Source organism: Dromaius novaehollandiae, chromosome 4, assembly GCF_036370855.1.
Source record: "Dromaius novaehollandiae isolate bDroNov1 chromosome 4, bDroNov1.hap1, whole genome shotgun sequence".
Classification (NCBI taxonomy): domain Eukaryota; kingdom Metazoa; phylum Chordata; class Aves; order Casuariiformes; family Dromaiidae; genus Dromaius; species Dromaius novaehollandiae.
Genome location: NC_088101.1, coordinates 23,858,784 through 23,872,517, shown reverse-complemented (window position 1 = coordinate 23,872,517; position 13,734 = coordinate 23,858,784). Strand labels below are relative to the sequence as shown.

The 13,734-nt window shown below is 38.6% G+C and overlaps 1 protein-coding gene across 2 annotated transcripts in view; it reads left to right on the top strand.

The window, feature by feature from the left end:
• The window catches only part of ARSJ (arylsulfatase family member J), a 47,216-nt gene extending 35,857 nt beyond the window's left edge, over positions 1–11,359 (top strand). For both annotated transcript variants that reach the window (XM_064510618.1, XM_064510617.1), the window contains exon 3: positions 8,748–11,359. In XM_064510618.1, the coding sequence (XP_064366688.1) occupies positions 8,748–10,146 (1,399 nt within the window). In that variant the 3' untranslated portion in view covers positions 10,147–11,359. The remainder of the gene's footprint in view (positions 1–8,747) is intronic.
• Positions 11,360–13,734: the final 2,375 nt, after the last annotated feature.

Below are 13,734 nucleotides of genomic sequence, written 5' to 3'. Positions count from 1 at the left end.
CTCTTTTGTCCTTCTTATCCTCTCATTTTGAACAGATACATTCTCTCCATGACAGAAAAGGTTAATAGCAGATATGCTGAGAATTTAAAAATGTTTTGTAAAAAACAGGAATTAGAATATGAAAATACTCATTACAATTTAATTTGTGTCATTCATTAAAGTTGGAACTTTTGCTTGAGAGTCATTAAACAATTTTTATTCGTTCCCTGCACAAACCGCCCCTTGCAACTAGGGACAGTAACCCCAAGGAAATGCAGATAAAGCTTTCAGTTTCTTTTCTCTCCTGGCTTGGTTGCGTAGTCAGCTCTTTCTCCTTCAAAACTAGCAGCTCTAGAGCCAAGTTTCCTTCCTGCTGTTCCCCAAGCTCTGCCTTCCTCCTGGGGTGACAGCTCCATCAGCAGGAGCTGGGGAAGACAAAAGACGAGGTACATGTCCTTGAGAGAGCACAGAGCCGCACACACCAATCTCTTTCTGCCTCGACTCTCCAGCTTGAGAGCAGCAGAGTCGATTGCTGTGCCAGGGCTTCTCAGCCACTCCGAGGAGCTTGCTGAAATTCCCTCTGATTGTTGCTATTGATAAGTGTTTATTTTTGTTATTGTAACTCTGGTTGGCATTCCCACGTGCTGGATGATAAAAATGTTCACGGTCTAAGTGATATAGTGGTCAAAGGCATTATTCAGAAGACCAAATGTCGGGGCTTGCATGAGATCAGTATTTCCAAATGACCCTGAGATAGAGTTAATGCACTACATGGCAAATAATGTTCACTTAAACAGGGATACCTCAACTCCTGCAATGCTTAGAAAAAGGTAATCTGAACCAAAACTGTCACATTATTAGTCCACAAATAAATCATTAGACTTTTTTATTTTCCTATATTTGTTGGAAGAGCCTTAGTTGACAAAAATGTTTGGAAGGCAGGATTGAGAATCTTTCAAGTGAAATGTTTGCAGTAACACGCAGTAACACTGCCAACGAGATAAAACAGTAAATAACTTCAGTTACCTTTTTTTTATGTACACACTTGGTTTAGAAGTGAATATTTTCTACTATGATTTATAAGCACATAAAAATTCAAGGTATACAGCTGAAGATGAAATGAATGTATGTGTACGTCTGTGTGTGAAAACTTCAGTTTTGTTTTATGGAGGCCAAAACAGTGAAAGTCTGCAAGAGTTTAACATTTACATTTAGAGTCTTTGGGGTTTACATTTGCTGCTCTGGCCCATATGGCTACATTCATTTGCCCCCTGCCCACCCCCTCCCCAAATGATAAAAATTATGAAGTTCTAAGCCAAAAGATAAGGTTAAATGATAGGGCAGATTCATACAGAGTTTATTCTGGTGTATGTTTAGCTAACATTGATAGAGGACACCAGCAGAGAAAGTGTTGTTCTCCTCTGAGCCCCTCAGTCCTGGTCCCGCAGTTGCTGTGGGGCCTGTTCAGACTCCCTCTGGCTTCTTCCCTGCCTGCATGCCTCCGCTGCTTTCCCGAGGAAAGCCGGAAACACGAGGCGATGATATGCACCCCAGTTTCACCCTAGCATATGCTCAGGATTCGGTCAGTGTGCTGCGTGGGAACCTGGGAACCAGGCCTGTGGGGACCAGCGAGAGCATGTCAGCTTTGGAAAATGGATAGTCTTTGCCTTCCTCAAATTTCTAAAAATTAAATGCTGTTGGCCAGGCGGAGACACCACATTCTGTATGTAGTTTGCTGCAATGGAGCTCCTTTGAAGCCTCCAACCGTAACTCATATCTCAATGAAGAACAGCTTCTGTACTGTAGTGCTGAATCTGTGTTCCTCTTTTTGCCGTAAAGGGATTCTCTGCTGCGAGGAATGCACCCACCATCTCAGAGAAGCTGCTACCTATAGTGCCATTTTCACGTATCGGTAAAAGCATTTCATACCTTATTCAAATCACTGGGGAAATACCGTAGATACTTGGGATATCTTACCCACAACATTAAACAGGTGGAAAAATGGGCAACATAACCCAATCCATCCTTTCTATCCTTAATTTATATTGCTTAGCATAAAAGTTTATTTTGTGATGGATCATGTTCTAATGTATAAGGCATTTCCTTCTCTCCTTAGCGTTGTTCAGAAGTATAACTGAACAAAATGTTACGTGGCTGGCTTGTGAGTTATTTCCATACCTATAACAATACTCATATTCATGGCACAAACTTTGATTGCTTATTTTGGTCCTGATTCAGCCAATTGCCTCACTGAAATCACACTCAGATTTAAACTATATGTTGAACTGAAGCCTTAGCTGTCACTTGTAACTTAATTTTGGAATCAAGTATCCAGAACTTATGACAGAATAAACAGTTTGTCCCTGGGCTGCTGCAGTAGCTGCTATTTTTGAAAGACAAACTGTAACTTGCATAGTACAGGCTCCATGCTTCTTAAGATTGTTTCTGAAGAGGAGACTATATTGCATGAGAAACAAAACTTTTATGCTAGCATTTAGAAAATACAGTCACACTAACTAGTACAGAGTTGCCATGGACCAGTGGTATCGAAGAGAGAGAATCTGGGGCTGACAGAGCTCAGTAAACCTAGTCTTGTCTAGAAGCTAAAGATACTCGAACACGAAAGACGTTGAGATGCCTACTGTCTGCTCTCTCTGTCAGGAAAACCTGCTAACTGGTATTCAGCAAAGGCAAAACATGTGACCCATCTCCAGTTAAGAAAAGGCTAGAAATAAAAAGACATTAAAAATCATGAAACATTTTACTTTTCAGTAAAGATACTTAATACAAAATGAAAAAAAGCACTGTGGCTACAGGCTATGGTTTTCTTGTTATCAGTCTGAAGGGACCGTTCAGTGGTACTCAGTGGCTGCTTTCAACAATTCACCTAAAGCTGTGGTGGATTCATTTACGTCTCATTTAAATCAGCTTAGCTTTGTCACTCTGCCCAGTGTCTTCTGTTTCAACCTGCCTAAAGCCACCTTTTCCAGCTTTACTCTCTGATTTGAGTTTGTGGTTCAAATTAATAATTTGAAAAATCCTGAGCAGACTCAGCAGAAAATATTTACGTTTTGTGTCAGATATTTTTGATGCAAAATTGTATTGTGTTTTTTTTCCTTGTTGGCCTATGTCTGATCAAGAGCTCTGCAGGGCTCTGCCATGCCGTTCACCAGCCTGTTTGGAAGGCTGAAAGCAGAAGAGCTTTTGCACAGCTTCTGTTTCCCTTGTGAGCATCTTACAGAGCTCAAACCAACTTTGAGGTAAATAAGAATAAACATATCCACCCAAACTAACAGCTTCTTCAAAAGATTGGGTTTGTGAACTCAGTGCTAAAGCTTCAGACCACTACAAACAAGTCTTCGTTATGTGATTTCTCTTCCTGGTCGCTGAGTTCTGCTTCTACATTTTCTGGGGACAGGGTGGATGTTATCGTTTTTCCCCCACAAGCTTGGACTTTGAGGAGTGAGAGCTTCCAAACCAAAAATATCTCGCTGGTTTGTGTGCTCTTTACTCCCCTGGAATAGTAGAATATTTTTTAAGTTACTGTGTTACGCGAAAAGGGGATAAGTTTCAGGTAGTGGCACACAGACTCTTCTTTAGCATGCCTTAAAACTCTTACTTTATAGGCTGGTGTCTTGCAATATTTTATTATTTTTATCAAGGAAATGCATAATCATCAATTATGATCTTTTAAACTGATTTAGCATACATACCTCAATGCTATCACTCTGGTTGTAACTCCAACAAGTGATTTTTTTTAATTAAAATATTGTATTGGATTCCAGCCTAGAGGTTACTTGAAAAATTGAGAAAATTCATTCAACATTTCCTGAGCTATGCAAACATAGTAAAAATACATTTTTTTGCATGTACTAACTAGAAATGTGCTAGCTAAAGTTGTTGAAATTAGAAACTTCAAGCTGTGCTTCTTTGTTAATCTTTGGTAAGCCTTAAAAGAGTCTCTGTTTGAAGACAATTAATCCAGGATTTTGAAATTATGAAAGCTTAAAATCAGCAGTTTTGTACATGCACATTACAAAATTAGAAACCTGCCAGCTTCTTTCTCAGTGGAGAACCCACCCTGAAGTTAAGGGGAAAAAACTCTTGATAGGAAACTCCTTAGGGGAGCTGTTCCTAAGGGGGACTGGTTAGGCGTACATATGTTCAAGACTGCCTAAGCATCCTGGGGACATGAGGCATGCCAGGAGACCCTCTCGTGCTCTGCAGACCTTCAGTCTTGCTCTCTGCTTTGAGGGAAGAGTAGTGAAAATGTGCAGAGATTAGTATGTAGCGTCATTGATCCACTTTGCTTTGGTTTGCTTTTCGGATGAAAACTGGGAAACTAATTTAGCTTTACTGAGGCATAAGAAGCGGGAAATTATGCCTCCAAATGTTAATGTATTCCTCAAGCTCAGGTCAAATTGACTTTAGTGTCACTGTGGTGATTTAGATCAAGAAAGAATCTGGGCACTTGAGTGTACAGCTGACCTTTAACAACTTAATGGTCACTGCACCGTGAGGCTGAAGGAAGGAGTAATATAAAAGCTGTTGGCTTAGCTTAGTGTCTTTCTAGATTGAAAGAGAAAGGGAATTATCCTGGAAAGCTGCATCATGAGCACAGCCTCAGGACTGGAGGTTGGTTGGTTGGTTTGTTTAAGAAATCTGTGAAACATTTCTGCCAGCATCCAGGAACCGACGGATCTGTGAAGTCATCACGATACTCTCTCTGGGAATCTGTTGCTTTAAAGCTTTCACTGCAAGTGAGTAAATAAAGTTTTGTAACAGTCAACTAGCATTAAACAGCTGCCTTAGCTGGAACAGTTAGTACAGTGTTCTTACTGTAAACATCTGAACAGCTTCCATACTAATAAAATAGAAATACGAGTAGAAAATGCACAGTGAAGAGCCATCCACATGTCGTCTACAATAAATAAAAATAATTGTTTATACTTTTCAATAGCATATTATTAGTTGAATGTTTCAGACAAATTTTGGTTACCTTCCTGTTCTGTAAGAACAGCAGACATTTTTCAAATTTGAGGCATCTCATAAACAGAGGCAGTCATGATCTAGAAACTGGAGGGTAGGAGGAAAGGGAGAATAGTATAGACATACAAAGTACACACAAGACCTGCACCCCATACAGAATGCTACCACTCTACTGTCTTTTACTACACATAAAGGTCAAAGTCTGAAAAACTGTAAATTTAGATTCTGTGGCCTGTCAGTGTTTACTTATATTTAATTGATTACTAATGTTGTAATTATATGAACGAATTCCAGACTATTCATCATCATAATTTGGTTTCTGCATTTAGGATTAAATTCAACCAATTTATTCTGAAGAATTAGCTAGTCTTGCAGTGAAAGTGATGAAATCCATAGAATATATTTTACAGAAATTTCATGGCAGTTAGTGAGCTCATAAGTTTGTCCTCTAGAGAACTTCTCCCAAATCAGCATCTGTCTCTTATTTCCTTTATGTTTTGGCTTGTTTTCATTTTTTGTTTGGGTTCTATTTTTGTTTTTCTGCACAGTCTTAAGTACAGTTTCAAAGCAGTAGTGTTGAGACACTTTTCCCATTGCTATTAATGCTGCTTACTTCCATATAATCACTTTCTTTTGCTCAGATTGCTTTGTTTTTCCATCGATGGTCTGAATTTCCGTTGAAAATAAGATGCGTCCACTGGAAAAGTAATATTGGCACATAATGGATCAATTAGAAAGGCATGCAGTACAGAAAAATGAGCAAAACCCTGACCATTTTTGTAATAGTAAAAAATATTCTAACAATTATAGGTTGATATTTCCTTGAAACATTTCTACAGTTGAAATATTTTTACTTAGAACTGATTATTTTGCAGATCTCTTTTTACCTGTATGAATATGCATATACACATATATTTGTATGTGTGTATATATGTATATTCAGAAGCATAGCCATGCCATAAATAGCTGAAGGTTATACGCATATGGGAAAAATACCAAAGGCATATGAAAACAGAGAGCAGACCAGAATCTAAGCAGGACTGTTATATGTGTATTGTAGCCAGCAAACTGAATAATTTCCTGAGGGGAATGCTGAAATAAGACGCGTTGCTACATAAGAAGAATATATATAACTGAGACTAATTCTTGATATTGGTTGGTTCAGTGTTTGTCAGATTAACACCATAGGAATTTCATACTTGGGTATATAATTGAAAAGCCCTAGCTGGGGAATCTGTGCGTTGTTTATGAATTGTCTGTGGGAATTAACTTTGTGTAAGTATCATACTTTGCATCTAGCTGTGTCAAGAGGCAAATTAGTTTGGAGTATGTGGTCCTGTTGGCCATTCACCCCCAGGTTCAGCTTCAGCGTCGAGGGGAAGGGTAGAAGCATCTCTATTAAAACAACATTACTTTAGAGAAAATTCTGAGTTCCAGCAAAGTTGGCTTATTGTGAAGGAATTGTGCAACTGTGATCTGGTATTGATGTCAAGACAGAGGAAGCTTCAAAGGTTTAAGAAGGCAGGAATAATTTACTGAAATAGCAGGATGGGGGCAAGGACTTCTTTCATTCAGATCAGATCAGAGGAATTTACTGAAAGAGTTTAACAGGGCAGTGGGAAAGGAAGGAGGAGGAAGTTATGTCTTCTGAACACAGTCCACGAGGACTCTCAGAGAAAGAGTGGAGCAGAGTATGGGGCACGGCTGTTAGACAGCATGGATTGCTTCTGGCAGTCTACCTTTTTAAAAGAAGAAGAATGACACAGTTGAATCGTGGGAAAGATATGGATAACTTCTGTGTGTGGCGTTCCTTTTTCAAAAGTAAAATATAAATCTCGGAAAGCCAGAATTTTGACAGTATGCTCTAACTACTGCAATGTCTCCTGCATCAACACTAGCTTGCAAATTTAGGGACAATTGGCTGGCAGGGCTCCAGCTCCACACAATGGGAACAGATAGAAACAAGCTCCGAAAAAGTGCCAGAGAGACAAAGAAAAGAGGCAGCACTGCAGCCTGGTGAGTACAGGCTAGCTTAAAGCAGAGGAGTGCAACACCCAAGGCTTCTGCATTAAAGTAGTTAGACTAGAGCTTCTGGTTCTGTGAAAATAAATTCAAGAATAAAATGGAAGTTACACAATTATTACAGATTGGCAGGCGTTAAAGACATCTCTGTTGCCTTCTAAGATTTTGGCCGGGAAGACATCATATAAAAGCAGATTTTAAGTTATTTCTGGACAGGCAGACCCTAATGTTTTTCATTTTCTAGATAGCTCAGGAGGCCAGTCAGATCTGCGATACTAGCAAAACATGCAGAGACGTCCAAGCTCCTACTACCAAAAAATAATAAGAAAGTATTTTTGAAGAAGCTTCATAGTGACAGACCTAGCAGTTTTATCTATGACTGAGAATTTAATCTATTCTTTTTCTCAGGGAGAAGTCTTCTTTAGGTTACAATGTGCTGTTATATTTTATTTTTAGCGTCAAACGGATATACTGACTTGGCTTTTTTTTTTTTTGATACTTACTACTGCCCATACTGAATTCATTTTCTAATCATATGGATGCCATATGTATTCTTTACACATTGACTATACTTCAGAATTTATTATCGTATCCTTTTAATATACTGCTATTACATGTTCAAAGTCCAGTATATTTATATGCTGTAGATATGTTTACCACCAGCAAATTATGAGGCATTGTAAAAATGTATTCATCAACATAATTTTCTATAATCATTGCAAAATGGGAACATGTGAAAACTTGCTGCGGAGGAAAGAAAAGTACCTAAAAATATCTATGCTCCTGTATATATAAATATTTTGACTAACTCTCAGTTCGTAGAGGGAAACATTTCTTTGAACACTTAGGACAGAAAATGACTATTGAACAAGAGACCTAGTGATGAAATTATTCTTTGCTTTTGAGTGACTGCTAAGAAACATCTTCCACTGTAGCTGCATGTTTTGGTCTTTCAGTTTTGGCCGCAGCATTGGCAGTGCATGCATACTTAGGCCTCTTACTAAGGAGATAAATGCCAGAGCGTGGAATTTTAAGTATTCCAGGCTCCAAGGGGAGAGCAGAGCCTGGCTCTATAATGAGCATACTGGCAACTGATTCAGTTATTATAATATTAGTAATATCTCTGTTACTTAATGACCCATATGCATATCGCATGATGGATGACCCCCTAAGCAGAAAGCCGGTCACCAGGGTTTCAGTGCTCTGCATGCCATGAGAGCTGGTCCCAAGTCAAAACTCTGCAGTACTGGTTCATGCTCACAGGCTCCTGCTCGGAAAAAACAGTGCAATCGTTCCACTTTCTCCATTTGGTAGCATACATAAGGGATACTGGAAAGGTCTGTGAGTTTGACTACTACCTTTAAAACAGTAGTCTGCAACCAGTGGTTCACAGGCAGCACATTGCCTCTGAGATCCGACATTGCTCAAGGCTAAAAGGAAATTAAAAAGTTAAAAATGAGGCCAGCAGAGAGAGGAGTATATGATGTTGCTGTGTCATGTTACTTGTTCAGTATCATTGCCCAGAGGCCAGAGAAGTTTGGGGAACCACTCTTTTAAGCACTTCTGAAGTGAAGCAGATGCCATTCTCTTGTTTCAGCAAGTGTTTCAGTACGACCTCATTAGTCTTTGTTATTTACACAGTAAAAATCGCTTCATGCAGAAATTTTCTTCTGCTACGGGATTACAGCTGGGTGTTCATGGGTAAGTTTCTTCTTTTCCTCCTTGCCTGATCCATATGTCTCCTTCTCTGTCTGCAGGTACCAGATACACACAGGACTTCAGCATTCTATTATAAGGCCTACCCAGCCCAACTGTTTACCTCTGGATAACGTGACACTACCTCAGAAGCTGAAAGAGGTTGGTTATTCAACACACATGGTTGGCAAGTGGCACTTGGGGTTTTATCGCAAAGAATGCATGCCCACACAGAGAGGATTTGATACTTTTTTTGGCTCGCTCTTAGGCAGTGGTGATTATTACACTCACTTCAAATGTGACAGCCCTGGGATATGCGGCTATGACCTTTATGAGAACGACAATGCAGCTTGGGATCATGACAACGGCATCTATTCAACACAGATGTACACACAAAAAGTACAACAAATCTTAGCTTCTCATAACCCCAGGAAACCTATATTCTTATATATTGCTTACCAAGCTGTTCATTCACCTCTTCAGGCACCAGGCAAGTATTTTGAACATTATCGATCAATAAATAACATAAACAGGCGAAGATATGCTGCCATGCTAGCTTGTTTGGATGAAGCCATAAACAACGTAACCCTTGCTTTAAAGAAGTATGGTTACTATGACAATAGCATTATCATATACTCTTCAGATAATGGTGGGCAGCCAATGGCTGGAGGAAGTAACTGGCCTCTCAGAGGAAGCAAAGGAACCTACTGGGAAGGAGGAATCCGTGCTGTTGGTTTTGTCCATAGTCCCCTTCTGAAAAACAAAGGGTCTGTGTGTAAGGAGCTTGTGCACATCACAGACTGGTTCCCTACTTTGATCACACTGGCAGAAGGGCAGATTGATGAAGATATCCAGCTGGATGGCTATGATATATGGGAAACCATTAGCGAAGGCAGACGTTCTCCAAGGGTAGACATCTTACACAATATTGACCCCATTTACACCAAAGCCAAAAATGGGTCCTGGGCAGCAGGCTATGGGATCTGGAACACAGCAATCCAATCAGCCATCAGAGTGAATCATTGGAAACTACTGACAGGAAATCCAGGATATAGTGACTGGGTACCTCCACAGGCTTTTAGCAACGCAGGCCCCAATCGCTGGCATAATGAACGTGTGTCTTGGTCAGCTGGCAAAACAGTGTGGCTTTTCAACATAACTGCTGATCCGTATGAACGAGTGGACCTTTCTGCAAGGTATCCAGATGTAGTGAAGGAGTTATTGCGGAGACTTTCTCAGTTCAATAAGACTGCAGTTCCTGTTCGATACCCACCTAAGGACCCTCGGAGTAACCCTAAGCTTAATGGAGGAGTCTGGGGTCCATGGTTTAAGGAGGATGAAAAGAAAAAGAAATCGGATAAAAATAAAGGTGTGAACAAACAAAAGAATAAGAACAAGAAAAAAGCAAATGGGAAAAAAGGGCAATCATTACATTGCCGTTCACGTCTTGCTGGTGGATAGGCTTAAGCACGTTCTTTTGCCAAGTCTAAGTCAGCTTGGCCCAGCTTTCTTGAACTTCTGACAGGACATACTAGAAATGTCAGCTCTGCACTATGGATGAAAGCCGTCATCTTTCTATTTGTTCTCAAATTTCATGTGCACAAGATACCTTGAGACTCTGCCTTGAGTGTATGTAAATGTCCACATGACAAACTTCCTCCTCTACAGGATGAATGGTGCTCACCAATCAGAACTACATTCCAGATAACAATGGAGATAACTCTGAACTTCAGTAATCCCATTTTTGACGGACAAATGGTGGGGTGATTCCATGCCTAGATTAGTCTGAATATTTGGAGAGCGTGAAGAAGTTAATGGCAGATGTTCTCAAACAGACAGAGCATTCATAGGGAGAAAGGAAAAACAAAACTTGACAACTTCTGTTGGTCAGAGCATTAGTCACCAGGCTCTGACTTTTTTGATATAGCACAGCAAAAACATGAAGCCATCAAAGTAACCTTTTTGGGGCGTGTGTGTGTAAGTGGGCATGTGGGTGCATAGGGGTGGGGGGAGCCTGATAGGAGGAAAGCTGCTTTGAATTAGACTGTCTGTCTTACATAAATCAGAAATTTTTTTTAATTCCCTAGATGTGCTAAGCTTCCCTCACTTCCAGTAAAACCAGAAAGCTGTTATTCAGCACACATGAACAGCTAGCACATGCCTTGTATAATTTATTATAGGCATAGACAAAAGCACGTCACCAAAGTGAATGTAATATTTAAACACTTTAAGATAACTATACTACAGTACATAAAAGACATAATTTATTTTACAGCACAATATTTAGTTCTCTTCCATTAAAACTTTAATTAGTGGGTGATGCAAGGCACTCCTTTGGGTGCTAGGGTTGCTTTTTTCCTTTGATTTGTAATTTTGTTTCAACTCTATCATTCAAAGAGTTTTATTTAACAGTCCAAATCCTCAGAGTACCATAAAACAAGAAAATACTGTAGACACTGCTAGGATGAGGAAAGGAGAGTGATTCAGGTACATCATTTCATTATGTATTTGCCTCCACTTATTTTGAATGTAACAAAGTGATTATTTAATTTAGTAGTCATGTGTATATTGTTCAGTTTCTGTACAGAAGCTAGACCATCTTTATGCTTTGGGGGAAAATTCTACTTTAAACCTTTTATTTATGTATCTATTAAAATAGTTTATTTTTATGTCATTCATAAAAGTAGTCTGTCTCTTTCTGCATCAAAGATAGCAATTATGTCATTGTTTAATTTAAGTGAACTCCATAAGCTTTTCATTACTATTATTTTTTGGTGCAGGGATGATTTTATGATATTACCCTTCTGAAACAGAATTCCTCCTTCCAGTATGTATATAATTTGAGACATGGTTCAGACTTTACGCTTTTTGAAGTGGCTGATAAAAAAAAAAAAAAGAATTTTCGGGTGCCTAGATGGATGATTAATGGATGTACTGATTTCATATTCTTGATCATCTATGGTAAGTGTTGCAATACATATACAAATGTAAGTCTCAACATAAATTACATTAAGTAAAATTGATGCTTCATTTGTTAAATAGCTATCGCATATTTTGGTAAAATTTAAAATAAGCGTGGTTTCCAACTATATCTCATTGACTCAGAAATCACATTGATACAAATGGATTACTGTTGAAAAATTAAAGGTTTGCAAAACCAGTGCACACTAAAATCTGAATCACGTCGAACAAGCCCCCCCCCAAAAAAGCTATCATTTTTGGAAAGAAATGTAACTGCAGACATATACTAACAAAAATTAGTTAATTGCAAATGTGCATCTCTACATCAGAATAAAGCTGTCATTAACAAAGTCAGATGAACTAGCTAGTCATATTTTAGAGTTACTTTTGTAATAAATCACACTGTGGAGAAGATAAGATTGAGTATCTTGAATATTTACCCATAAATAATAATCATAAAAGGATAATGTATAGCCACATAAGTGTTTAATGTTGGCATCATTCTCTTTTTCATACTGTATGGTCCTAATAGGAATAATTAATGTTCTTAGGAATCTGTCTAGCTTTCCTTAAGATCCAGAATATTCAGTGACTAATCAGCAAGTCAGTTGTTCTTTAATTTCTCAATTCTTTTAAATGTAATATTGATGTCCTTAGAAGAAATAACATCTTAAGATACTATACTGTGAAGTGTCATGTATAAAATATACTGCTGTTTTGTCTTTGAGAAAAATCTGAGACTTTTTAAGGTGATCTGGGGCACTTACAACACATGTACTTATACAAATGTGCAGGCACTTTCCATAATACACCTTTCTACTTTGTGAAAAAATCTACATTTCAGTACTCGACATTAGGAGAGAACTCAAGGAAGCAAGAACTCATTTTGAAACAATATGCTGTCTGATTTACTTCTTAACACATAAATCATTATGCTTTTGTTTGAAATACCCCTGTGTTGCACACTGAGCTCAGCATCAGAAAGAGAGAGTAATATTTTCAGCTTTCCAAGGTCATTTAGAAAGGGCCAAAATTAGATCATGTATAAGGTAAACTATATATAAAACAGGACTGAGACTGATTTTAATTTATTTTGCCATCATCTTTTGGCATAATACAAATAAAGGCACTGTAATGAAGTGTTGTCATTGTAGAAACAATGTTCCTCCCCTTTCCATGAAATGTTTCATCATTGCTTTGGCTTTTATTGGTCTGAAGCAACCAGAGAGCATTATTACATTTTATTCCATAATTATTTATTTCTGTTTTCTCTCAGGGCAAAATGGGAGTCCTTGAAAGTAATCAGTGCAAAGCAGAGCAGTAGATCAGTTCTTGCGTGCCTTATGCATATACGCTGCTGCAGAAAGTGTTCACAGAATGCAGTGGGAGTGCATTTTCCGAGTCTGCGCTGGCTCTTAGCTGATACCCTTAAAGTTAATAATCTGATCTGGTATAGGGCAAAAGTTGGATAACAGTTGGATTAGGAAAAAAACACAGTTTGGAAACCTTCCTGAATCTTTCACTGAAAATATCCTGAGGTGAAAATATCCCATTACAATTCTTCTATCTGCTCTGGCATACTACTTCTCTTTTCACACCAACAGTACGATGGTCTCTAGCTTTTGGTGACAGCATTTAGCTCTCAAACCTGACTTTCTGTTTACAGAGTTGTAAATAGTTCAAATACTCTCATACCAGGCTTTTCATGGGTAATGTATGTCTCAGAATGCATTGCATGTCCAATCTTGGGGAAGGTATGAGAGGTAACACTGCAACCAGTGCAGAAAGGGCTACTAGACTTACTGAAACCATAGTCCTATATTCTGAGGCAAAGCCAGTAGTTATCCTAATTGCTGGACAAGCATACTGAGGGAATTACTTTACTGAAGCTAATATGTTTGTGCAAAGGCAGTCTTGAAAACTAACTGATACTTGTTGTAAATTATAGTAAGTGGTCTCCCTACCTACATCTTTAAGAGATCTAGAAAAAGACTGGGGAAGATTTTTTTATTATTATCTTTAAGGTACCTTAAGCCTTCTATTTACCATATACTATTATGGGTACAGGGAAAAGATGGGACTGATAAT